Source organism: Nansenia antarctica (assembly GCF_963989245.1).
Source record: "Nansenia antarctica genome assembly, chromosome: 6".
NCBI lineage: Eukaryota > Metazoa > Chordata > Actinopteri > Argentiniformes > Microstomatidae > Nansenia > Nansenia antarctica.
The window spans coordinates 69,812,063-69,837,216 of NC_137676.1; the positions used below are offsets into that span (position 1 = coordinate 69,812,063).

Consider the following 25,154-nt stretch of genomic DNA (forward strand, 5'->3'; position numbering starts at 1 on the left):
TTGGGAGAGCCTGCAGCAGCAGGGAGACCCATCGGGGTCGCCAGAGGTGAAGAAACTCCACCTCCTCGAGAGCATAGACCGAAAGGTTTTCGAGGAGCTCAAACTCTCGAGCTACCGCTCAGCGGAAGACGTATTCACAGCTTTGGAGAATCGGTTTGGAGACAAGGCAACCATCGCGCTGCAAATTATTGAGGAATTGGAAAGAATACCAGCGGTAAAAGGAAACCAGCCGAGGAAAGCGATCGACCTTATTCAGGCAGTGGAAAGAGCCCTCATGGACCTGACAGACTTAGGAGAAGTGGGCGCTATGAAGAACCCACGTGTACTTAGGGCCATCGAGAGCAAACTGCCAGATCGTGTGCAGGAAGGCTGGTTTGCTTTTGTAACCAAACCCAAAAACCAAGTCGCCCCAGACAAGCGGTTCGATGCTCTTCTTCTGTTTCTGAAAAGGCAGGAAAAAATCCTCGAGGGGATGGATCGAATCCGAGGCTCCACGGAGACCTCTGGGGGAACACCGGAGAGGCCAGTCAGATGGGAGAAGAGGGCATTCACGAGGGCCATGGAGAGAGACTCACCGGTAGATGAAGAAGAGGAGGAACATCGAGGTGAAGCCAGAGTCACGGGCAGGAACTCGGAAAGAAGAGAAGAGTGTGACATCTGTGGAAGTGATCAGCACGGTGGCAAAATATTCTTCTGCCAAAAGTTCAAGAGTTTCAGTCTGGCAGAGAAACGAGCCATAGTAAGGCAAAGCAAAGCCTGTCAGAAATGTTTGGGCATGCACGGCGCCGACGGGGAGTGTAGTAACCGGTACCTGTGCAGAGTGTGCAAGCGGGATGAAGGAAGGGCAAGTCATCACTACCTTCTGTGTCCCGAGTGGAGTGAGGGAAAGAAGACAGGGCCAGGGTTCGCTGACAAGCAACGAGAATTCCTGGATTCTTTGGGACTCAACCCTGAACAGGAAAGGAGGGCGAACGCATTCACCAGTAAGGCTTCGATGACGCTGAGCGCGGGCGCAGAAGGCGGAAGTCTCTTCGCAGAGGATGGGCCAGAGGAACATCCAGTACTAATGATGATATTGACAGTCAAAACAGAAGATGGATATGACCTGGGAACTCTCATAGACCTCGCCTCCGACACAAATTATATCACCAACCGGGCCGCCGATCGGCTCCGACTGGAGCGGAAGCAAGTAACACTGACTGTGCATGGAGTCGGTGGAATGAAGGTCAAGGTCAAGACTAATAAGTACCTGCTAAAGGTCAGGGCGTGGAGCAACAACAGATGGAGTCCCCACGAGATGGTATGTTACGGGCTCGACACAATCGCTCGTGCAGACAAGGTCATCAGTCCAGAGCGACTCTGTAAGTTTTTCCCTGGGGTCGAGAAGGAAGAGCTGGTCCGACCTAAGGAAATCGAGCTATTGATCAGCCACCGAGAGGGACGACTCGCTCCACGGTGGAGAAGAGGGACGGGAGACTTAGTGCTGTGGGACGGGCCTCTGGGGAAGACCGTGGGAGGAACGCACCCAGACCTGTTTGAAAGTTGGGAAAGATCCGCACACAACTCCCAGACGCACTTTGCGCGTTCTCTGAGAACGGAGGCAGTAAGATTTGAGGAGATCCCCTGCAAGACGCCCAGCGCAAAAGAAGAGGATGGAGACCAGAAGCCGCAAGGTCATGAAAAGACCGGGAGAACAGCTGCAAGCAGCAAAGAGGTCCTCGAGTGGTGGAGCTGGGATAGCATCAGCGCCGCGTGCGAGCCAAAGTGTGGAGGGTGTCGCTGCGGAAATTGTCAGCCGGGCGGGAAAGAGATGACTCTCGCAGGGGAAAAGAAGATCAAAACCTACGCAATTACCCGCGTCAACATCGGGGACAAGCCAGCCGGATGCATCGCCCAGCTGGCCATGAGGAAGACGGCAAGGCTGCCAGAGGTCGCCCACCTAAAAGAAGAGCGGAGAGCACTTGAGGAGGACACCTATGTAGACGACATTCTAGCGTCTCATGGCGACAGGAGAGAGCTGAGGAGCATCACGGAGGGAATCGAGAGGACGCTCAACGCTGGAGGTTTCGCTCCGGAACCACGGATCCAGTCGGGTCAAAGTGGGAGGAGCAAAGAGGGCAAGCCTGCAGAAACGAGGGCCAATGTGGAGCCAGAGTCAGAGGTGTTGGTGCTGCCTGATCAGCTGAGCGAGGAAACATCCAGGGGAGTGGCTGTAAGGCTGGTCGAGTCAAAGGCCAAATTGACGCCGATAACTCAGAAAGGGGATGTCGTTAAATCCGAACTGTGTGGGGCCGTAATCGCATCCAGGCTTAAGGGCTTCTGGGAGAAGCAAGGTCGACTGGGCGTGGAGAGATGGTTTCATTTCCTGGACAGCCAGACCGTCATGGGGGCCATTCAAAAGGACCAAACATTCTACGCGAACAGGATCGGAGAGATCCAAAGGGCTGGACCTACTGACGACTGGTGGTGGATCCCCGGAGATCTAAATGTCTCAGACCTCGTCACACGAGGCTGCCCGCCGGAAATCATGGGAGAAGGCTCGACCTGGCAGAATGGTCCGGAGTTCCTGGCGTGGGCAGTGGAGAAGTGGCCCATGAAATCCGCGGCGGAGGTGGCTGCAAGTGCTCGAGACAGCGTGATCAAGCTGCAACGGAAAGCGTTCACTGCAGCTGTAACACGCGCTCAGGCGAGGAAGGGGCTGGACCCGAAATGCGGCATTGAGGAGGAAGCAAATGCAAAGGGGACATCCACACCGGTTGGGAGTTCCAGGGACCCCGAGCATGAGAGGGAGAGGCTCTGGGGCGCTGCTCTCATTGACCTGATTGAGCCAGAACGCTTCAGTGAGATAGGCAGGCTCATTCGGGTAGTTGGGTGGGTCCGGCGAGCTGTTAGGCAGTGGTTGGTTTGCAGGAGGGCTCCAGAAGACGCAAAGTGGGAGGCTACACGCCCGAGGGAGACAAGAAGCGGAGTTAGCCTCGGCGTCCAGGAGCTGAACGCAGCTTTCCGCGACCTGTGTCTGGATGCACAGGATGGAACAGAGTTTCCTAAAACGACTTGGGACGGACTGGTAGTTGAGAGGGTCGAAGGGCCGGGGCTGCTGGTGTGTTCCGGAGGAATCCAGGAGGCGAAGGAGGTGGGAATCCCACTTGTCCCCTACACTGCATGGATCAGCACTCTGTTGGCAGGGGAGGCCCATGGGGCGAGCCACGAGGGGTTGGCTGGCACCCTATTGAAGATGCGCAAGAAGGCGTGGGTGATTCAGGACGAGGAAGGAGCGAGGGCCACGATCTCTTCCCAACGCTCGACCGAGACGTTGGGCGGGTGGTCGTGCTGCTTCCCGTGGAGGAGCAGTAGAAAATAACTGTATTAAAGAGAGGGAAAGTTGTGGTCCATTTAGGCACAAAGGACCAATGGACCAAGTGGGAGGTGTTTGGCTAATCCATGGGAGGGTATTTGATTGGGAGTTTATTTTATTGTTTGATTTATTTGATTGGGTAAAAGTATGCATGCAGAGAGTGATTGGCTTAGATAGAAATGGGGGCGGGCTTAATGGAGGTAATCTGGGTGGCAGGGAATCGGAATGACAGTGTGAAGAGAGATGGGAGTTGGTAAGGAGTTCTGTATGATTGTGTAGCTTGTTAAATCTTTTTCTGTTAGTTTGTTCACTGTTTATTTACATGTACTGATATCAATGTGTTGTGTTTAGTTTTACAATCTGTTTAATAGATGAAGAAGGAAATCAAACCGAATTGTGTCAGTCTCATCATTTCACCCGTACTGCCGGAGCAAGCAGAGGATTCGCCATCAGCTAACTAGAGGGAGAGCTGAACAGTGTCTGTATGTTTGAACAACAGGAGAGGAAGGAGGAGGGGGAGGGGCTAGTCTTTGTCCTTCTGGGGGAAAAACCGCTCCTGTGAAAAGATTACAACATCCACGACACAACAATTTCACGATTATCTTTCAATCCAGTTAAACTATTATTTCCCAAATTAAATCTCGTTCAAATATTCAATGCATTCACGTTTTCCACTTTTCATAAAGAGGGGTCAATGAATGCTTTTCATGTTCTCTTCATAGAGATATCTAGGCCTGTGTGTCCGCGTGTCTGCGCGCGTGCCCGAGCGTGCGTGTTATCGCTCCGTTTACAACAATGGACAATGCAAATGGCGCCTAAGCTCCGCTGACAGGACACTGCAAATGGCGCCTAAGCTCCGCTGAAAGGACACTGCAAATGGCGCCTAAGCTCCGCTTACACAATGGCGTCCTTTCAGACAGACAAAGAGTCTCATATGTTTTTCACTGCTACAATACAAAATAGACTACACAGTCCATTTACACTAACACAATTCTACACACACACTCACGATATTCCGTAATACCGCTATTAGTTACACAACTAATATCTTAACATAAAAAAGCGAATTACCAAATTCAGCCCTATATCACCAATATACCAATCTAATCGTATATTTACAAAAACGGACTTCAAAATCCGGCTCTCACCAACCCCAGCTTAAAGATTATGAAAAGTTTGTTTCTATTCCAATAAGATACTTTACTTTAAGGTTGTTTTAGTCTCAAAGAAAATGTTTGAAAAACACAGCCATTCCACACAATCATACCTGTCTTGCAGCTTCAGTTTTCAAACATAGATTTCCCTTTTTAGACTCCTGTTTTGGCTCGCCACTAATGTTGTGTATTTCTCTTATTAGTTATGAATCAAAGAACAGTTATTGAGTTTAAGACGATTTAATTAAAGTTACAAAAACAGGGTATACGTATACCAACAGCTAGAGCCTTGTGTCTGTCCTCCTCTGCTGGGATCCGCTGGTCAAGAGGCCCCCCCTTGGGTCTCAACCCTATTCATCCACAATATGCAAATACAGTCACAGGTCATAGCCTATCACCTTATCCAGATGGCCATGAGGGCCGTCCCCTGTGATGTCACCACGGCCCCAAGTCCGAGGGCTGGTCAGATTACAAGAGCCATTGCACAACACTAGAAAATAGGATATATATAGTAGAAAATATACGACAGAAATAAGTATAGTTGACTGTTGTAAGTACATTGCTCTGCCTTGTTCCTATTATTATTTAAAACGTTTATCGGAGACTTGTTTTCTCCTCTTTTGTTTATTCGCTTACTGTGCGGTTATTATTTGTTCCGTTTACTCAAAATAAAGAGTACCGTTATTATTCATTAGACTCCTGCTTCCGTCTACTCTGTTCTACTCTGCGCCTGGGTCCAAACACATTACCCCATCGTAACACATCTGATAATCGAGGGTTTTCTGTCGTTTTCAGACATCCGAAAATCGGGTTAAAACCGGCCAAAAAATCCTTGTGTGTACCCCGCATTACATTGTGTGTTCCAATATTCACTTAACTACTAGTTCTTACCTATGATGGCTTCGATGGTGTGACTTCTGTCTCTCCGTGCTGCCCGCGTTGCGATCACGTGGAATTGAATAATTATATCCAGGTAAGACCGGATGTTCCATCCATATCCGATGTCAAAAGTTTAACTATTTGTTAGACCTTTAGGCTATATATGACGAAGTAGAACAGTTTTTCACATGATGAGACTAGATGTTTCTATGCACCTGTAGGGTAGGAGTAGGACACTCCGTTTTCTAAAGTAAAAGACATTATGTCAATAAAAACACATTCATTTCAAGGGATCTCATTCCCTGTTTGCTACCAATTAACCAAAGTCATTACAACCATTATGAAGCGTTTGGAAAGCTTTAATGTTCCATACTGGAGCTTTCAATAGCACATAGGCCTACCAGACCAGGCCATCGCACTGCCTAGAGTTAGGGTTAGGCCTCATAGTGTGTGGGACATCATATTGTAAACAATTTGCATTGAGTTTGTGTTGTAGCCAAATACTAGGCCTGTGGTGAAATATACTGTATTTTCGATGTTGTTAAGTCTCGTAGGGTATCTTAGGGCTGAGGGTATGTCTGAGGCTGAGGAAGAAACCTTCAAGGCCGTGGAGCTGGGGAACCAGGAGGTCTCAGGGGCGTCTGAAGCCCCTCAGTGGCCTCCCTCAGAGGAGGAGGAGGGTCACCCAGAGACACAGACCCCTGAGAAGGGTCAGGGGGGTCAGGGTGAGGAGAAGGGACCTGCTCTGCCCCCCAGCGCCGGGGCCAAGGACAACCGCTGGATGTCAGCGCTGGTCGCTGGACCAGTTCAAACTCAAGAGGTTCTTTGTCTTGAGGGTAATGACTTCCTACTGTCATCCCGTGACGTTAGAATTATAAGGTTCTATCTCCATTTTTGGTCTTTTTACATAATCTGATCCATTAGGTGTTTATTAATGCCTGTGTGGTGTATTTTTTTAAATGTTGACATTTTTTTGTTAGTAATTCATAAAATACAAAGGTTCCATCTCACAGAACATAATGGAATGTAAAAACGTTGACGCTCAATATCTCTGAACTGCCCTAAACGGAGATAGAACCTTATCATTCTAAGATCACGCATTGTCATCATGACTGAATAGCAGGCCAGAAGTATGGCCTTATGCAGTTATTGTGATTTAGTCAAATGAATCTTCTCTTCCTCTGAGATTTTTAGGATTTTAGTTTGTGTTCTGTGCTTATTGTGAATGTGTACTGTCAATGTCACAATTTAAAACTGCACTCCGTCATTATTTTAAAAAGTAAGTAAGTAACATTTATTTATAGAGCACCTTTCGCAGACAAAGGGTCACAAAGTGCTTAACATAATGGAAAAAAACCACAATAAAACATAATACAAGAGCGAAAGCCACCACAGGTTAAAACAGGCAAAACAAGTGAAAATAAAAACAACAAACAGACAACAGGTGTACAACAACATCAGCATACCACAGACAGACAGGCCCTAGGGGCTATCCAAAAGCCTGTCTATACAACACAGTCTTTAGCTGCTTTTAAAAAAAAACTCAACGTTGTCACAATTTAAAACTGCACTGCATCATAATTTTAAAAGCGATCAGTAAAATAGATATCAAAATCCACCCACGTTGGAAGCTATTGTCTTTTTAAAAGAATAAATAACAAACAATAGTATGTTTCAGTACATTGTGGAATCAATTAAAACTCATTATTTTTTAACATCTACGGTATATGAATACTGGCCAGATTAATGAAATTCAACTTTTTTGTAGTGATTCACAATGCCACAGTTATTTACTCTGCAAGAAATTATGGCTGTGCAGAGACTCCCAGAGATTAACTGCCCCCTCAATCCACATCCCCGCCCGCAGTAAATATTATGCTTAATCAGCTGCCAAGGCTGCAAGACACTCCTAAACTAACTCAATTAATCTGCCTTCTAATTTACTGACACGTCAGAGTATTGTCGGCCGCGTTTGGCACATTTACAAGTCTGTGGAGACTAGTGATGGGAGCCCAACATCACCATGAGCTGAGGGCAGATCAGTTCCACGTCACACTGGTTTGTGTAGTGACACACTAGCATGATATCTTTGATGTTGTCGGTCAGACTGATAATGGACATATCAGAATTGTTTTAAAACATCTACAGTATTACGAGGTGAAAGCAAACAATTCGAAGAAAATCACAATAATCCATATCTGAATACTGTAATGTTTTAGCCCTATAGACATTATAAGGTTCCATCTCCATTTCTGGTCAAAATTTAGTTTTTTACATAATCTGATCCATTAGGTGTTTATTAATGCCCGTGTGGTGTTATTTTTAGTTAGTAATTAATCAAATACAAAGGTTCCATCTCACAAAACATAATGGAATGTAAAAACTTTGACGCTCAATATCTCTGAACTGCCCTAAACGGAGATAGAACCGTATCATTCTAAGATCACGATGTGTCAATTTGAACAATGCAGACTGGAGGCCATTGTCCTGTTATCCTACTACAGGGAGAAATCTCACACATGGTTTTCTCCCCAGCCTGGTACTCTGAACCAAGCCGTCGAGGACATCAAGAGCGTGGCCGTCCAGGTGGAGGACGGCACTGTCAACAGTATCTGGCTGATGGCTGAGTGAGTTGACCTTTGACCTTTTCCATCTGTCATGTGACCAGCTGCTATGATACACCGTGTCATAAATAACACTCGCATCGCATTTAGGTCAGCTTGTGGATTGTTCATTAAAAGCCGTATTGGCCTACTGAGGTTTGCAGGATGAGTAACGGGATCTTGTCATATTTTATTGTATTTCTGTGTTCTTTCCTTTTTTGTTGTTTTCGGTGATCAAATGTTTCTTTATTTTCTTTTAAAACACATAATAACAAAACAAGACAACAAGGCCACATCTTGCAACCAACGCCCACAACAACCCATACAACCACACCACAACACACAAACTACAATAGAGCTATCTAGGTATTTGGGACATACATTACAAGTCGGGACCCAAAACAAAAGAGAAAGTAAATCAGATTATTCTTTCCTATCTGAAGTGCAACCCACAGATCTCAGTAGGCACATGATGGATTTATAGATATGCAACATCTTTTCTTCTCTCAGTGAAATTGATTAACTTTGGATGGACTGACACTTGCATGCATCAGATCTAGTCATTCAAACCCTCTGCATGGGAATTGCTGGTTGTGCCTGAGCCGATTTGTCTGACTGTGGTTAGATTGCTAATGAATTAATCAGTTCCCTTTAGAAAAGAGAACTTTGCATTGAACTAATTCTGAATTATCTTCTCTTTGAGAAGTGATTTGCTGCTAATATTTTCTGAATCCGAACACTAAGTAGTCTAAATAACTGTCTTGATCTGAGCTTGAACAAGCTGTTAATGCAGACCTACTAAACACAGACACGTGGACCGTTTTGCCTGCAGCCATAACTGTACAAGGCCTGAGTATGAATGAGTGAGTATCATTGAGCATGATGCTTCCCAGCACGGTCTGTATGTCTTAGGTTCACGACTGGAACCATGTGAATATGAGAGGCGGCAGCAGCCTGTTCTGTAAATAAGTACAAATACAGGAAATTATTTAACTGAAATGAACACAGAGCAAAATGAAGTGGCTGCAGGACAATTTACCGAATGCAATTGGAGCTTTCAACGCATATCACTCGGGCACAAGCTTTCAGGAAACATTTAAAAGGCCTTAGCCATGTGATAATGAATAATACATCCTCTCTCTGCAGCTTCTGTCCTACACACAACAACGTTTGTCCTGCGATGGCTTTGCAGTCTTTTTCCGTTTTGAGCAACTGCATGTTTCTTGTAACAAAATAAAGTGCCCATTAGATACAGTACTTAGTGACAGTAATACAGTAATTTCTCATAGGATGCAGTGTTGGATGGAAATGTCATCTGAGGTAACTGCTATACTACAGTTAATTAGCTCTACTTAGCTGTCTGTGGTAGTACTGTGCAGTAGAGAGGCGGGTGCTTTCAGATGCGTTTTATACATCAGTTGCTTAAAGTTATTCAATGTCACAGCAATTTGGTTAATTCACGATTTATTACTTTTAAGGCCAAACTGCGTATGGTGTAGAACGTTTCTCAATATAAATACATTAATGCAACAAAGTCACACCACATTTTATTTGATCTAACGATAATGATAATATAGGCTTTACTAAAACAATAAATCAAGAAAGTGGTTGTATGTTGAGACAGTTAGTGAGCTTAGAATGATAAGGTTCTGTCTCCGTTTAGGGCGGTTCAGAGATATTGAGCGTCAAAGTTTTTACATTACGTTATGTTTTGTGAGATGGAACCTTTGTATTTTATTATTTACCAACTCAAAAATATCAACATTTTTAAAAATAACACCACACAGGCATTAATAAACACCTAATGGATCAGATTATGTAAAAAACTAAATTTTGACCAAAAATGGAGATAGAACCTTATAATTCTAACGTCATGAGTGTTCCATTGTGGAGCATGATGATTGTGACTCCTCCAGCAGTCTTCAGTACCAGAACAGGTACAGGGCCTCCGTCACCACGGCCCTCTGCCCAGTCAGGGTTCAGTCTATCAGCCGAGTCGAAGGTAGTTCAGCTACAGCTAGGCATCCACACCTTTCTTCTGTTGCCTTGTATTGGCTGCTCAGTGAACTGTCCTCTGGGCCCTCTAGCAGCAGTCAGAGTGTCTGAACCAGGAGCCACGCAGCCACGTGAGGAAGGAGAGAGAGAGAGACACTCTGAGAGAATCTATGCCACCATGAATTAGTTGTGTTCCCGGGCGAGGGACAGAGACGCAAACAGCACGGGTCCGAACAGAGGTCCTCTTGACATCAATTAATAAGACAAAGTATTCCCTGCTGAGGTGCTGCTGGGGGGAAGCCACGTCGCAGGGAAAATGGTGGGCTGCTGTGTTCAGTTTCCCTTTAAAAGGGCTTGTCTTTGTGTCACATCATCCATTCTTCTTTAGACTGCCTCTCTCATGCCCCAGAGCTGTCCCTAATACGTGCACATCTTAGAAGCAATGGACAATTGGGTTTCAAACTCTCTCTATGATTCTGTTTTACACTCGCTAAACTTGTGTTCGGGGAGTGTGCAAACTGTATACGTTTGGGCTTTCATCCAAATTATATTCAGCATGGGCTTATGTGTTAGTAATACGTTTTGTGAACTTGTATCTTTTTTGTTGGTATAACGTTAGGGACCTAGAGATGCTTGTATACATATTGTATGAATTTTTTCCAACTGCAGTTATTGAACTTTTGAAGCTTTTACAGTATGTATGAGTGCCTAGGCTATACATGCTTTTTGTCTTAACTCAAAATCACTCTTATACAGAACCCACTTACTGTAGGGTAAACATTGACTTACTACCCAATGACAAAGGTTTGCTCACTCTTATCTTCTCTCTTTCTTAAGAGCTTAATCTGTATTACACTGTTTAACATCTAAGAATAAGTTAGACCTAACCCTATAAGTTAATAAGTTAACCCTAACCCCACATCAAATGATGTGTCATACATTGAAATCTGGAAATAGCTGAAGTAGATATGCTTATTTGAATGTTGGTCCACCAAATAGCACTCTAAATCAAAACAGGCAAAACAGCTACTAATAGCTAGCGCTAAAAAGGAACACTGTTTTTATTGCTTTGGCCCGGTCTGAATTGTTAGCGAGGAGCTGGGTTTGCACTTCACAGATTTTTTCTTGTAGGCCTACCTGTGATGTACCTGTTATGTACCTGTGATGTACCTGTGATGTGATGTGACTTATATGAGTGACTTATATGAGCGCAAATTCGACGTACAGCCAGCCGCATATCCGATTGCAGTTGAACGGTGCCGGCATAGCCTAGTACTGTAACTCTGGTCCGATCCACCTGTCTTTGTCCATCGTCGTTGTAGCTTGTAGGTAACTGAGAAACCGGAGAAATATTTTTACCCATATTTGTAATGTTATTAATGTTGAATTTGTAGTGACTACATTATGGGTTCATGTTCTCCTCTTACTGTTGGTTGTGTAGTGGGAGGGAACCAGTTCTGGCACTAGGGGCAGAGGGGAGGATTATTAACGTTGCAACTTCCTGTTTAGATACAAGAGTTTTGGTGATCGATTTCCTGGTCCTGTACGGAGTGTACAAGTTGTTATTTTGATTAAACAGTTATCATTACGTTGCCTACGTCTTTCCTTTTTCCTCCGGCACTACACTGGTGACCCCGACGTGGATTTTTGTTAACGTGATTGTGTACAAAAACCAGCGAGCGAACATTACAATCCTGCAAAATGTCCGGGCGAGGAAGACGTTCAAACCAGCGGCAGCCATCACCATCCCCTGTCAGGGTAACGCGTGGTGCGCACACTCCCACTCTCAAGCTACCAGAGTTCTGGGACTCAACGCCTGCTGCATGGTTTGCTATTGTAGAGGCACATTTTAACAAAAGTGACATCGATGACGACGACGACCGGTACAACCATGCTGTGGCAATGTTGGGCAGCTCCACCGCAGCTCGAGTGGTAGGTTTTTTGTCTGCTCCCCCGACGACGAACAAATATGAGCGCCTCAAGGCCCTGCTTCTAGAGACATTTGAACTGTCCACTGCGGAGAGGGTGCGTCGCCTATTTGCCATGTCGGACTTGGGTGACGAGAGGCCTTCTGCGCGCATGGAGAGGATGCTAAACCTGCTCGGTACAGAAGACCCCATGATCCTCTTCACAGAGCTGTTCATGCGCACATTGCCAGCTCAAGTTAGGATGGCGCTGGCCAACACCGCCATCATGGAGCCCCGCGCCCTGGCCAGGGAGGCGGACCGGTTCGTCTTGGCCATGCCTCAACGGTCCCCCGACCTGCTCGCTCCCGCGGCCGCCCCGCCACCCGACCGTCGCAGGAGAGCGAAGGATGACGCCAGACCTTCTGGCCAGCAGGGTAACGCTGCGGGCCATTGTTTCTACCACGCCACTTTTGGCGCCAAGGCCAAACGGTGCCGCTCACCCTGCACCTTCGGACCGACGGGAAACGGCGGGGCCGGCACTCAGTAGTGGCCCTGAGCGCTGGCGTCACCAACAGGCTGCTCTTCATACAAGACACCGCCTCTGGTCGCAGTTTTCTTTGTGACACAGGTGCCCAGTGGAGCATCATTCCGGCAGAGAGATCGGATGTGGCGAAGGAGGAGCGTGGTCCGCAGTTGGCAGGCGCGGACGGCACACCTATCTGCTCTTATGGCACTAGGGCGGTGGACGTGTGCTTCGGAGGACAATGCTTTTCGTGGGATTTTGTCATAGCGGCTGTCACATTTCCCCTCCTTGGTGCGGATTTTCTGTGCGCCCACAACCTGTTGGTGGACGTGGGGAACAGGCGCCTGGTCAACTCACAGACTTTCGCTTCCTTCGCCTGTACGCAGGGGGAGGCGGTCTACAGCGGGTGGTCCAATACGCTCGCCGAAAGTGACCAGTACCTTCGGCTGCTCGCCGAATTCCCCGACCTTACCAAGCCCACCTTCTCCGCGCCCACGGTGAAACACGGAGTGGAGCACCACATCGAGACCGAGGGGCCTCCCCTCCACGCCAGGGCCAGGCGCCTCAACCCGGAGAAGCTGGCCATCGCCAGGGCGGAGTTTGCGCATATGGAGCAGGTGGGCATCGTTCGGCGCTCGAGCAGCCCCTGGGCGTCTCCCCTGCACATCGTCCCTAAGTCAGACGGCGGGTGGCGCCCATGTGGGGACTACCGCCGCCTCAACGACGCGTCCAAGCCTGACCGCTACCCGGTCCCACATGTCCAGGACTTTTCAGCGAACCTGGCAGGCAAACGCTTCTTCTCCAAAGTGGACCTGGTACGGGGGTACCATCAGGTGCCGGTGCACCCCGAGGATGTCCCTAAGACGGCCGTAATCACGCCATTTGGACTCTTCGAGTTTCTGCGGATGCCGTTCGGCCTGAAGAACGCGGCGCAGACCTTCCAACGCCTCATGCACTCGGTGCTCCGGGACCTACCATTCCTCTTCGTCTACTTGGATGACATCCTCGTCGCAAGCACCACGGAGGAGGAGCACCTGTCCCACCTCCGGGCCCTTTTCACACGGCTCAGCCAACATGGGCTGATTGTCAATCCGGCGAAGTGTGAGTTCGGACGGAACACCATCGACTTTCTCGGGCACCGGGTCTCCGCAGAGGGGGTGACCCCCCTCCCCTCGAAGGTGGAAGCTGTCGCTGCTTTCCCGCGCCCCAGCACAATCAGCGAGCTCAAGGGGTTCATCGGGATGGTAACCTTCTACTATCGCTTCCTCCACCACATCGCTCACATCCTGCGGCCTCTGTACGATGCCCAGAAGGGCAAGACTCTGAAGCAGCCGGTGGACTGGACGGCGGAGCGTGTCAAAGCCTTTCAGGACACCAAGGCGGCCCTGGCCCGCGCTGCCATGTTGGCCCACCCCTCGCCCTCGGCACCCACTGCTCTCACCACGGACGCCTCTGACTTTGCTGTGGGAGCGGTGTACGAACAGTGGGTTGGGGACGCCTGGCAGCCTCTTGCATTCTTCAGCCGCCAGCTGTCTCCCAGAGAGCAAAGGTACAGCACATTCGACAGGGAGCTCCTCGGGCTGTGGCTTGCTGTCAGACACTTCCGTTTTTTACTGGAGGGCCGCGAGTTTACGGCCTACGTGGACCACAAGCCACTCACGCACGCCATGTCCAAGGTGGCGGAGCCGTGGTCCGACCGCCAACAGCGCCAGCTCGCCTACATATCCGAGTTCACCACAGACATCCAGCACGTTGCTGGGAAGTCCAACCAGGTCGCGGATTGTCTCTCCAGGGCGGTGGTTGGTGCGGTCCAACTGGGTTTGGACTACGCGCGCATGGCTGCAGACCAGGCCGCCGACCCCGCCGTCCAGGCTCTCAAGTTGTCGGACACAGGACTGCGCCTAGAAGAGGTGGTTTTCGGTGACGCAGGGGCCACGCTCCTGTGCGACGTCTCCATGGGTCAGCCACGACCGGTGGTCCCCGCCAACTGGAGGCGCCCCGCCTTCGAGGCGATACACGGCTTGTCTCACCCTGGTAGGAAACCGTCCTCGCGGCTGGTGTCAGAGAAATTCGTCTGGCATGGGCTCAAGAGGGATGTGAGGGCCTGGGTAGACACGTGCATCGCCTGCCAGCGCGCCAAGGTGCATCGACACGTCAAGGCCCCCCTGGAGCAGTTCTCTGTGCCTGAGCGGAGGTTCGATCATGTAAACGTGGACCTGGTAGGGCCGCTGCCCCCCTCGCACGGATACACCTATCTCTTTACCATGGTGGACAGGACGACTCGCTGGCCGGAGGCAGTTCCGCTCTCCTCAACGACAGCCCCCGACCTGGCCCGGGCGTTCATCGCGGTGTGGGTCTCCCGCTACGGCACCCCTGCTGATCTCTCCTCTGACCGTGGCTCACAGTTTACTTCAGAGCTGTGGGCAGCGGTGGCGGAGAATCTGGGGGTCAAGCTCCACCGCACAACCGCCTATCACCCGCAGGCGAACGGGCTCTGTGAGCGTTTCCATCGATCCATGAAGGCCGCCCTTCGAGCCAGCCTCACGGACAGCAACTGGCTTGACAAGCTGCCGTGGGTCATGCTGGGGCTCAGGACAGCGCCTAAGGAGGACCTCCAGTCGTCGTCCGCTGAGCTGGTGTTTGGACAGCCGCTGCGGGTCCCCGGTGACTTCATTCCCAAGTCAACGGAGCCCTGGTCCGCCGCCGCTCAGCGCGCCTCCCTGCTGGACAGCGCCAGGACCTTCGTCCCGGTCCCGACTACGCAGCATGGTGTCCCTACTTCGAGGGTGCCCCCGGAGCTGCACTCGGCGAGGTTCGTTTTCATTCGTCATGATGGCCACAGGACTCCACTACGTCCTCCTTATGACGGGCCTTTCCGTGTCATCGAGGCCGGAGCCAAGAACTTCATGGTTGACATGGGGGGTAGGCCTGAGTGTGTGTCCGTTGATCGCCTCAAACCGGCCCACTTGGACCTTGAACTGCCCCTGGACTTGGCCCTGCCACCGCGCAGAGGCCGGCCTCCAGTCCTACCTCCCCTGCAGCGCCCTGGCCATTCCCCCCTCCGACCCCGACAACCCCCCGCAGCTCGCGAGCCCCCGGTCGTCACTGCCCCCCGTCCTTCCCTGCAGGAGGACGTGATGGGCGATGTCACACCTCCTCCCGCACCTCCTGACTTTACCTACGATCGTAGGGGCCGGGCCATACGCCCTCCTCGCCGTGAGGATTTCCAATATTGAGGTGAACACTGGGGGGGCTGGTGTAGTGACTACATTATGGGTTCATGTTCTCCTCTTACTGTTGGTTGTGTAGTGGGAGGGAACCAGTTCTGGCACTAGGGGCAGAGGGGAGGATTATTAACGTTGCAACTTCCTGTTTAGATACAAGAGTTTTGGTGATCGATTTCCTGGTCCTGTACGGAGTGTACAAGTTGTTATTTTGATTAAACAGTTATCATTACGTTGCCTACGTCTTTCCTTTTTCCTCCGGCACTACAAATTTCAGAATGTTTTGTGACAAATGAATTAGGCAGTTAAATGGAGCAGTGTTATATGTACAGTACCCTAACCCTAACCCTAACCCTACCCTAAGGTCCCTTATACAATTCACAATACATATATTAAAAAATGTACGCAGTCACAATGCGTACCATTGATGCTGATGAGATGATTTGAGCACCTGCTATTTGTAATAATGTGTGTCAATTCTGTTGACTTCTACCAAAGTGAGGTGATTTTAGTTGCCAATGCATCTGTTTTTAGTTTCCCAGCTTTTGGAGTTGTAAAATAAATTAACTAATTGTTTTTCTCATTAATTTCTTTAAAAGCCTTTAAAATGGTTGGTTTCAGGCCAGCTCTTCCACTACCCCAGATAGGCGTTTGCTGTTTGCACTTCCCCACATGGATTTATATAGGAACATATTGGTGTAAGAGACATTGCTTGAACCAATCCACAGGCTGTTAAATCAATGTGACACAATGATAGTTACCAGTAGGCTATGTCATACACTTTCAGAGCAGGGGAGGCTGATGGAGGTAGAAATCGGAGGATGTGCTTATTGGAATGCATGGAACAGATTGTTTGACACCATTCCTTATTCAGTTCCAGTCATTACAAAGAGCCCATCCTCCAACTTCTGCTAGTACAAGCTACTTACCCAATCATAACCCAAAATATGAGATTGTTTACAAGCAATGGAGTAAAAAAGAAAAATTAATTGTAAACAATGTAAACAAACAATGGTAACCTTTTATTTTACAGTCCTGTTTCAGCTGGTATTTACAAACAAGCAACATTTCATTAAAACTCTTTAAAACGATATGTTTTATAAAATGGAGGCAATCAAGATGAATGTATTGTATTGATGAGATTAACGACTGTAGCATCTATACATTGTTTTACCACAAGCAGAGGAAAAGCAGGATCAACTGGTGAAGAACATCAGTTACCAACTAGTTCATTGCCTCGTCCAAAACAGAAGAAAGAGATGTTTTACTAATGTCAAACTACAAGGATAATATATAGACGTGTGTCCTGGACACAGTTTAAGCCTCAACCAGGACTAAAAAGCATCTTCAATGGAGATTTTCCATTAAGGGTGTGATTTCATCCAGTACTAGGCTTAATATGTGTCTGGAAAATAAAAATAAAACGTAATACAAAAGTATTAACAATAAACAAACAATACATATTTACGTGGATTTGATGGCATTGAATGGTTATAAACAAAACTGTGAGGAAATGCTTTCACAACATCCCCAAAGGGAAGTTAATGTCTTCAGCGGTAGAAGAGCATCACAGCGGCCTCAGTCATCTCCCTTGATGCACTCCAGCCCACGTTTGTGCCGTAGCCGTCCCAGTCAAAGGATGTGAAGTCACCACACATTTTAGGGTGGTCTAGGACCATGCCACCAATACAGTACTGCATACAAACACAAACACACACACACACGCACACACACACACACACACACACACACACACACACACACACACACACAGGGAATGAGAGAGACACACATACACAGTGGTTATGAAGCAAATAAATGTGCATGTACATTCACTGGCCTTCGCAGGTGCGCACACACAGCAATGTTTTTGCATTATTCACAGAATGTCTCTCGTAGGGTAACATGTTGACTCACGTGTTCAGTGTTATAGCCACTGGTAGGTTTGACTCCAGAGCAGATGGCCATGGCTGCCCGTTGGTTATTTATGGCTCTGAATGTGATGAAGCCTGCCTGGAATTCCGCTTTAATAGAAACACACCATTTGTAGTCACAACAACTCTCACAAAGATTCAGAATGCAGCTGGGTATTAAAAGGTGTATGATGCAGCTTCTGACCACAAGGGGTCACCAAAGTTACACGGTGCTCCTTTAGATTAAAAGATTAATCCTTTAGATTAAAAGTAGATCTTTAAGAGCCTCCTACTTCTTGAATTGGGTCCGTAAAAGTTTCTGGTGGTCTCCTCGTCTCCATGGTCGTACACTATGGGGACGGACGGCCCTCTGTTGCTGATCGAACCCACGTTGTACCTCACAGGGTAGCGCTGGAATACACAATGTGTCACGTCATACCCCGAGGAAATATGGCTGCATCTGAGTGTGTGTGTGTGTGTGTGTGTGTGTCTGTGTGTGTGTGTGTGTGTGTGTGTGTGTGTGTGTGTGCGTGTGTGTGCGTGTGTGTGTGTGTGTGTGTGTGTATGTGTGTGTGTGTATGTGTGTGTCTGTGTGTGTGTGTGTGTGTGTGAGACAGTGAGACGGTACCGTGAAGAGTTGATAGAGGTTTCCTCCATATAAAGTGAGGAAGCGTCTCTCAGTGTGGTAGCGTAAGATGGAGGCCAGATTCCAGTGTTCCATTGGTGAGTTGTTTGGAACGTGCCACACCGACATGTCCTCTGCTGTGATGTCATAATACCCAGGATTCTGAGGGGGAAAACAGGAAGTGTGGATAAGCTAGGTCTGTTGTTTAGCCCAACAATGTTATGACTAAAGGTAATTGCAGGAGGCTGCGGGAGGCTTTACAATTAGCCCGTCCTCCAATTTCTACCTACATGACCCTCCTGTGGTGTACATGTGGTCTGGACTGAGGTTGTAGATGAGCACAAGCTAAAGCCTGAAGGTGCCATGCATTAATTACATTTTGTATCTCTATCCCTATTTACCAAAACGGTCATCATTATTATTTCATTCATATTTTTGTTACTTTCGTAAATTTGACTGAACCTCATCTAAACACTCCAGCACATCAAGTGACAGTGAATCACCAACATTTAGATCAACGGCCACTCAAAACACAGAAGATGAAAGTGTGGCTGTGGCACTCTCTGGTATGAGTTGATGAAACGTTTAGCCATGCCCTGAGTTACTCTTTCTGCTGTGTTGTTTAGTGGAGCAGCTCTACCTTGAAGTCGTCAGAGGTGGCGCCCTCTGGTGTCCCGAAGGTGGCTCTGTTGGCCCAGTTCCCGTCCCCGTCAGGCACGTTGGGGTTGTTACCCTGCTGGCTGGACCAACGGTCACCTGTCGTGCACTTCCCATACAGGTTGTTCTCGTGCACGCTCGCCACGAGTGTCCAGCCGCCGCCATTGGTGGTCATGTCACAGAACGTCTGGTAGACCACCCCGCTGGCCGTGGTCAGGTGGTACAGCCCGTCTGAAACAGAGATTCAGATATCAAGACAGATTAGGCAACATCCCAAAATTGCTGAGCCCCAATAACGACAATCTCAGCAGATTTGCGTTTAACAGATTACGGTGGTTTAACAGATTACGGTGGTTGAACAGATTATGGTGGTTGCCGGGAGACCAGGGTTCCAATATTCAAGTTCTGACATTTTCAAATAAAATATTTCCTAATTAATTTGAGAGAGCAAGAGAGTCTTCTTTATATTTTAAGAAATTTATAATTTATGTTTTATTTTGTTTTATTAAAGGAAAAAATAACTCCTTGAGAAATTGTAGCATTTGTACTCGTTTGTAAAGACATAATTACTATTTATCTATTTTTATATTTTCTCTTCCACCAATCAACACCACTGGGTGGTGACAGAGGCAGTTACAGAGTACAGAGGCATGGATCAGTGTCACAGGTGGATCAGGCATCATTCCACTACAACGTGTCCCTTACCTTCAGTTTGGTCATATCTGTCCTTTATTTCCTTACAGCTCCTGCCAACAAAAAGGGTCCTGTTCCTCAGCTTCTCTAAAAGGGCAAAGTTCGTTCTGGCAACTACTCGTACTCCTGCATTCAAACGAACTTCTGAAAAATATTTAAGAAAATATGGAGGTAAATGTGTTTGTGTGTGTTTGTGTGTGTGTGTGTGTGTGTGTGTGTGTGTGTGTGTGTGTGTGTCAAAGTGTTGTTAGTTTAATTATCGGCTATGAAGCCACTGAAATAATTAGATCAGTTTACATGAGTAGAGAAAGATGTGTTAACAACACATATGTTACAACACGTGTCATTACAATAACTATGAAGCATATTGCTGCACATGTAACAAGCCGTAGAGGTGATCTCATACCCAGTTCAGGAGTAGTGATGTCTTGTGGTGACACGTGTTGCACCATCGCTAGCGGGACGAGGAGGAGGAGGAGGAGAGGAGCGCTGCTCGTCATGTCTGTCAGGACCAGGGGAGACAGATCCATCAGCCAATCACACCACACTGTCAGATACACACTTAACGGAGGCCTATACATACAACATGTACCTTTTGTGTTTGTTTTCCTATTTTATTTATTGATGTAAGATTTGCACGCACAATGACAAATGAAAGACTAAATGAAAAGAAAAGACAGATTGTGCAGAGGAGGTTAAGAACCCTGGTAGGGCTTGCCACGGCCTTCCCTTCAAAGTAAGGGAAAAATAATACAAATAAATACAATGGAAAATGTATAAACTATTAATAATACAATGTCTACCTCCACCAGCCTCCCCTGATGTACTAGTCTCACAAGACTTATCAAAAATATACCTATAATGTCCTTTAGCGGCGTTGATGGAATACCCCCCTGGTCTCTCTTGAAAAGCAGACTTGTTCTCAACCTAACCTGGAAAAGGTCAAATAAACCTGTGGTGTTTACCTGCAGTGTTGAGGTGGTCTCTGAGAAGAACCTGTGGCGTGTCTGTGTCCAGGTGGAGGTGTGATGCCGACCCCGGGAGATGCTTCTATTTATATCCATCAGTCACACAGGCTCTGAACCACCTGTGTCCCATCCACGTGCTCTTATCTGCTGAGTCTGAGCAGTGGAACTGTCAACAAGGAAGTATCGTAATCAATAACAGTTGTGTCTGAGCGATGGAACTGCCAACAAGGAAGTATCGTAATCAATAACAGTTGTGTGTGAGGGCATTTACAGGAAAGCCCTCCCACAACATGAGGCTAATAAAGTAGAATAAGGCACAAAGGTGGACTTTAGTGGCACTAAGCAAGATTTTGATTTTGGTCCTTCCTGTCACGTTTTGTCAACAGCGGGATGGAGGGGGAGTACTAGCACAGTTTTTGATTGATGGGTATTTTGTCCACGGGGTACTGGAGTTTTTGACTGATGGGTGGTAGTTTGCAGTGAATCGACGGCAAAAGTGTGGCCCCCTCTAGCGGTTGTGACCCTAAGCGACCGCATAGACTGCTCATGCCAGTGGCCGGCCCTGGCATAAGGGGTTGAAAGGCAGACAAGTCTGACTGATGTTTATTGATATTCACATCACAATGCAGTCATAATTAAGATTATAAGGGTCATACGTTAACCGTGATTGATATTGCCCTTGCATGTATATATTTCTTTAAAAAGTTGAAGTCTTTAAGTTTTCAAGAATTCAATCCATTCAAATAGTCACGTTGTGATGTTCTTCACATCATAATAAAGATTGCCTTCCTGGTTGATTATCAGTAAAGGTAATTAGAGAATAAAGGTCATTAGAGGGTAAAGGTCATTAGAGGCTCGGCCTGATCTGACACCAGACTATATTTCCGACCTTTGAACCTGATATTGAGTCGACACGGTTTAATGAAAGATCATCAAGTTCCTTTATTGCTACTTTGACCCTTAACCCGGCCGTTAATGTAGCCTAGCCTAATGTAGCCTAGCCTAATTAACGGTAAGTTAACCCTTGTAAAGGAGTGGCCCTTCACTAAAGACAGTCACCATATTAAACTGTTCCATTCAATGATTTCAAAGTGTAAAGTGTGAGTGTTTCACTTACCATTTGCTAACTCTTCAGTGTTATGGTAGTGCCATTCTATCCATTGCAGTCATGTCACGTGTTGGTTGTTTTGTCTTCCCCTTGTCTAAAGCTAGATTGTGAAGCTGATTCTAATTGAAATTGAGCACATGCTATTTATCATAGGTGTGTCAATTCTGTTCACCAAAGTGAGCCACACGTTTAGTTGCCTATGCATCTGGTCTGTTTCAGGCCAGCTCTTCCACGACCCCAGAGAGGTGTTTGCTGTGTCCTACTCTGCACCCTTTTCCTGAAGTGTGCACTTGTGCACTTCCCCACATGGATTTACAATCTTTACAGGAAAAGATTGGTGTAAGAGACATTGCTTACACCAATCCACATGGTGTTAAATCGATGTGACACAATGATAGTTACCAGTATGTCAACACAGAGAGGGGTCTGGCCCGTACAGTTTCAGCTTTCCAAGCCACCATGCAAGGCGCCAGCCTGTGTGTCTGTGTGTGTGTGTGTGTGTGTGTGTGTGTCTGTGTGTCTGTGTGTGTGTGTGTGTGTGTGTGTGTGTGTGTGTGTGTGTGTGTGAGTGAGCACGTATATCAACATTTCCGTGATTGTGCCAAACAACTTTTAATAACTTACATAAAATGCTTGAAATGTATGTATGTGTGTGTGGGGGGGGGGGGGGGGGGGGGGGGGGGGGAGGAGGGAGGAGAAGAGAAGAGGGGGGGGAGGAGAAGAGAAGGTAGAATTGTCCAAGGTAAATAGAAATGCTGAAGGATGGCTAGTGAGTTGGGGGATGGACAGACAGAGGAAGAGGAAGAGAAGAAAGAGAAGAGGGGGGTTTTAACCCCCCCCCATCCTTCAGCCGTCCCTCCCCCACCCTCTTCTCTCTGTCTTCTCTTCCTCTTCTTCTATCTGTCCATCCCCCTTAACTCACTACCCATCCTTCAGCATGTCTATTTACCTTGGGCAATTCTACCTTCTCTTCTCCTCCCCCTCCCCCTCTTTTACCCCCCTCTTCTTTTCAATGCCTCCAAACTTCTCTCTTGGACTATTCAATTCCAAATTCAATTAAAATGTTATGTTATGAACTAGGTACAGTGTTGTAACGATTTGCAAATGGTAGAAGTATGAATGACGGATTAGGGAGCTAAATGTTTACTTTAGCAGCTATCAGTGATTTTATGGCTAATACAAAGGAAGGGGGTGGAGGGAGGGAGGGAGGGGGTGGAGGGATGTGTTGGGACATGTACTCAGACCCCCTTTCAAGGCCAGTGATAATGGTGCTAGTGAAGGTGCCAGGCAGTCTCCTGGATATCAGAGATCAGGGGGGGCTGATTAACTGGCCTGAACAGTTCAAAAGGTCGTCACTGGGCAGAGGAGCCGAGCCGGAGCCAGACAGCAGAGGAGGAGGAGGAGAGGAGGAGGAGGAGGAGTGACATATCGATGAGTAGCTTATCTTTGTCCACGGAATTATATAGAGCAGTGATTTAACCCTGTCCTCCACTACTCTCTCCCTCTCTGCCTCTCCTACTAAATATTGACAATACGACCTTAACTCATTTAGTGTCGAAGGTGAATAAAGTCAGGCCAGATTGTCACAGTAGAGTGCCACGGGTGACTTTATTCACCAAAAATGCATCAATTATGATGCCACATTTTGTAGCCAATCGAAGTATTGTTGTTAGGTAGATACCACATAAAACACATGGCACTGTAAATCAGAATCTGAATGTATATTTGCACATACAGGAAATTGACTTGGTGAGGTTGGTGCATATGACGTAAAAAAACAACAATACATCAGCAAAAATAATTTGAAGAGACAACGGCTGTGGCTCAGGAGGTAGAGCCAGCGTCTAATGATCGCAAGTTCGGCGGTTTGATTCCCGGCTGGCCACGTGTCGAGGTGTCCTTGGGCAAGACACTGAACCCCAAATTGCTCCCAGTGAGCGGGCCGGCGCCTTGCATGGTAGCAGTAAAGTGCAGTCCATTTACATCCTTCTCTTAATTATCCGCCCTCTTTCTCTCTGCTCCCCCCCCTCCAGTCGGACAGTGATGGCTACCTATCGGGAGTTGGATCATTTTCGCCGTGGCAACAAGGCGGCATGAGCACCTGCCTGTCGAACACCCTCACGCAGCGAGATCTAGCCATGGCTGCAAAGCCTTCTGGGGGATGTTCCTGTGTATGAAAGGTTGTGTGTGAGGTGTTAAGGCTATACTCATGTGAAAACACACATTGTTCAAGCACGTTTTTTCCTTAAAATAGTTCATTTCTTTCCCCTCTTCCAATTCTGAGGATGTGAGTTTATGAAAAATAAAGAGTAGTTATGGCTCTCACATTCTTGTCCCTGTCCTTTATTGCTTTTATAGCAACACAGCAGCCCAACCACTGATATACAGTGGCTTCGGAAAGTATTCTGACCCGCTTCACGTTTTCAGTTATAGACTAGAGTATATCCAAATGACGTTGGATTTAGAAGACAACGCCACCAAGAAGGAGGGAACCAGGTGTGCTCTATGGATCACATTTCTATCTGCAAAGCTTGTTCTAAGTTAGTCTTCTATATCCAATCTCGTTTGGATACTCTAGTCTATAGAATGATGTAGAAGCCGCACACTCTAGTACCAGATGCAGAAGTGTCGATTTTAATTGGCAAAGGCTACGGCCAAAACCGTTGTCAATTAAAATATTTTGCATCTGGAACTTGTGTGGCGGCTTCTACTTCATTCAATAGTATTCTGCTCCGTCACCAGCACCTCACCTAAGTTTTCTGCGGTGTGTGTTCTCTTCTTTTTCAATTATACTCTAGTCTATAACAGAAAACGTGAAGGGGGTCAGAATACTTTCCGAAGCCACTGTACATCAGTGGTTGGGCTGCTGTGTTGCTACAAAAGTAATAAAGGAGAGAGGACAAGAATATATGAACGCCACAAAGACCCTTATTTTTCATACACACATCCTCACAACACATTGGACTCAGCTGCACTCAGGCTAATTGAGTCTTAATTGGACCGACATTGGAATGTGAGGCATGTTTGGTGATCAATAATTTCAAAACACACAGGATATTAAGATATTATTATTATTCAGACATGAACATACAATTTAAAAGTTTAAAATGTTTGCATTATGGTTTTTGGTTTGGTAGTCATTGGGAAAAGTCTGTTATCCCCATAATAAAAAAGCACATTGTTATTGGCATTATTGTCGTCATGCATAAATGATGTACATCTCTAACACGTATCATGACAATGTCATCTGAAAAACATTTCTCAAAACAAGTCAACAATTATAATTTTTTAGTAGCCGAGTTGTAGCTGTGTGTAAAATAACAAAATAGCAGTCCGAAATAGGCTGACAAACATTCATATTTACATTCACTTCTAAAAGAAAAACTCAAAACAAAATGTGCTGTTAAGAAACAAAGTGCATTAATTTCACTATTTGGAATCCCGGAAGACCGCGCCACTCTAACTAGTAAACAAGCTGATATTGTGGCCTATGCCTCACTATTGGCTCGTCGCAGGATACTGTTAGATTGGAAGTCCCCTAATCCTCCAT

The 25,154-nt window shown here is 47.0% G+C and overlaps 1 protein-coding gene across 1 annotated transcript; it reads right to left on the minus strand.

Moving 5' to 3' along the window:
* Window positions 1–17,190: 17,190 nt before the first annotated feature.
* Window positions 17,191–19,980, minus strand: LOC308160896 (intelectin-like; the record flags this gene model as incomplete). Its single annotated transcript, XM_080534828.1, has 7 exons — window positions 17,191–17,334; window positions 17,558–17,664; window positions 17,847–17,964; window positions 18,182–18,340; window positions 18,819–19,066; window positions 19,541–19,672; window positions 19,935–19,980. The coding sequence occupies 7 exons, from the start codon at window positions 19,978–19,980 to the stop codon at window positions 17,191–17,193; spliced, it is 954 nt and encodes a 317-aa protein (XP_080390954.1).
* Between the last annotated feature and the right edge of the window lie 5,174 nt (window positions 19,981–25,154).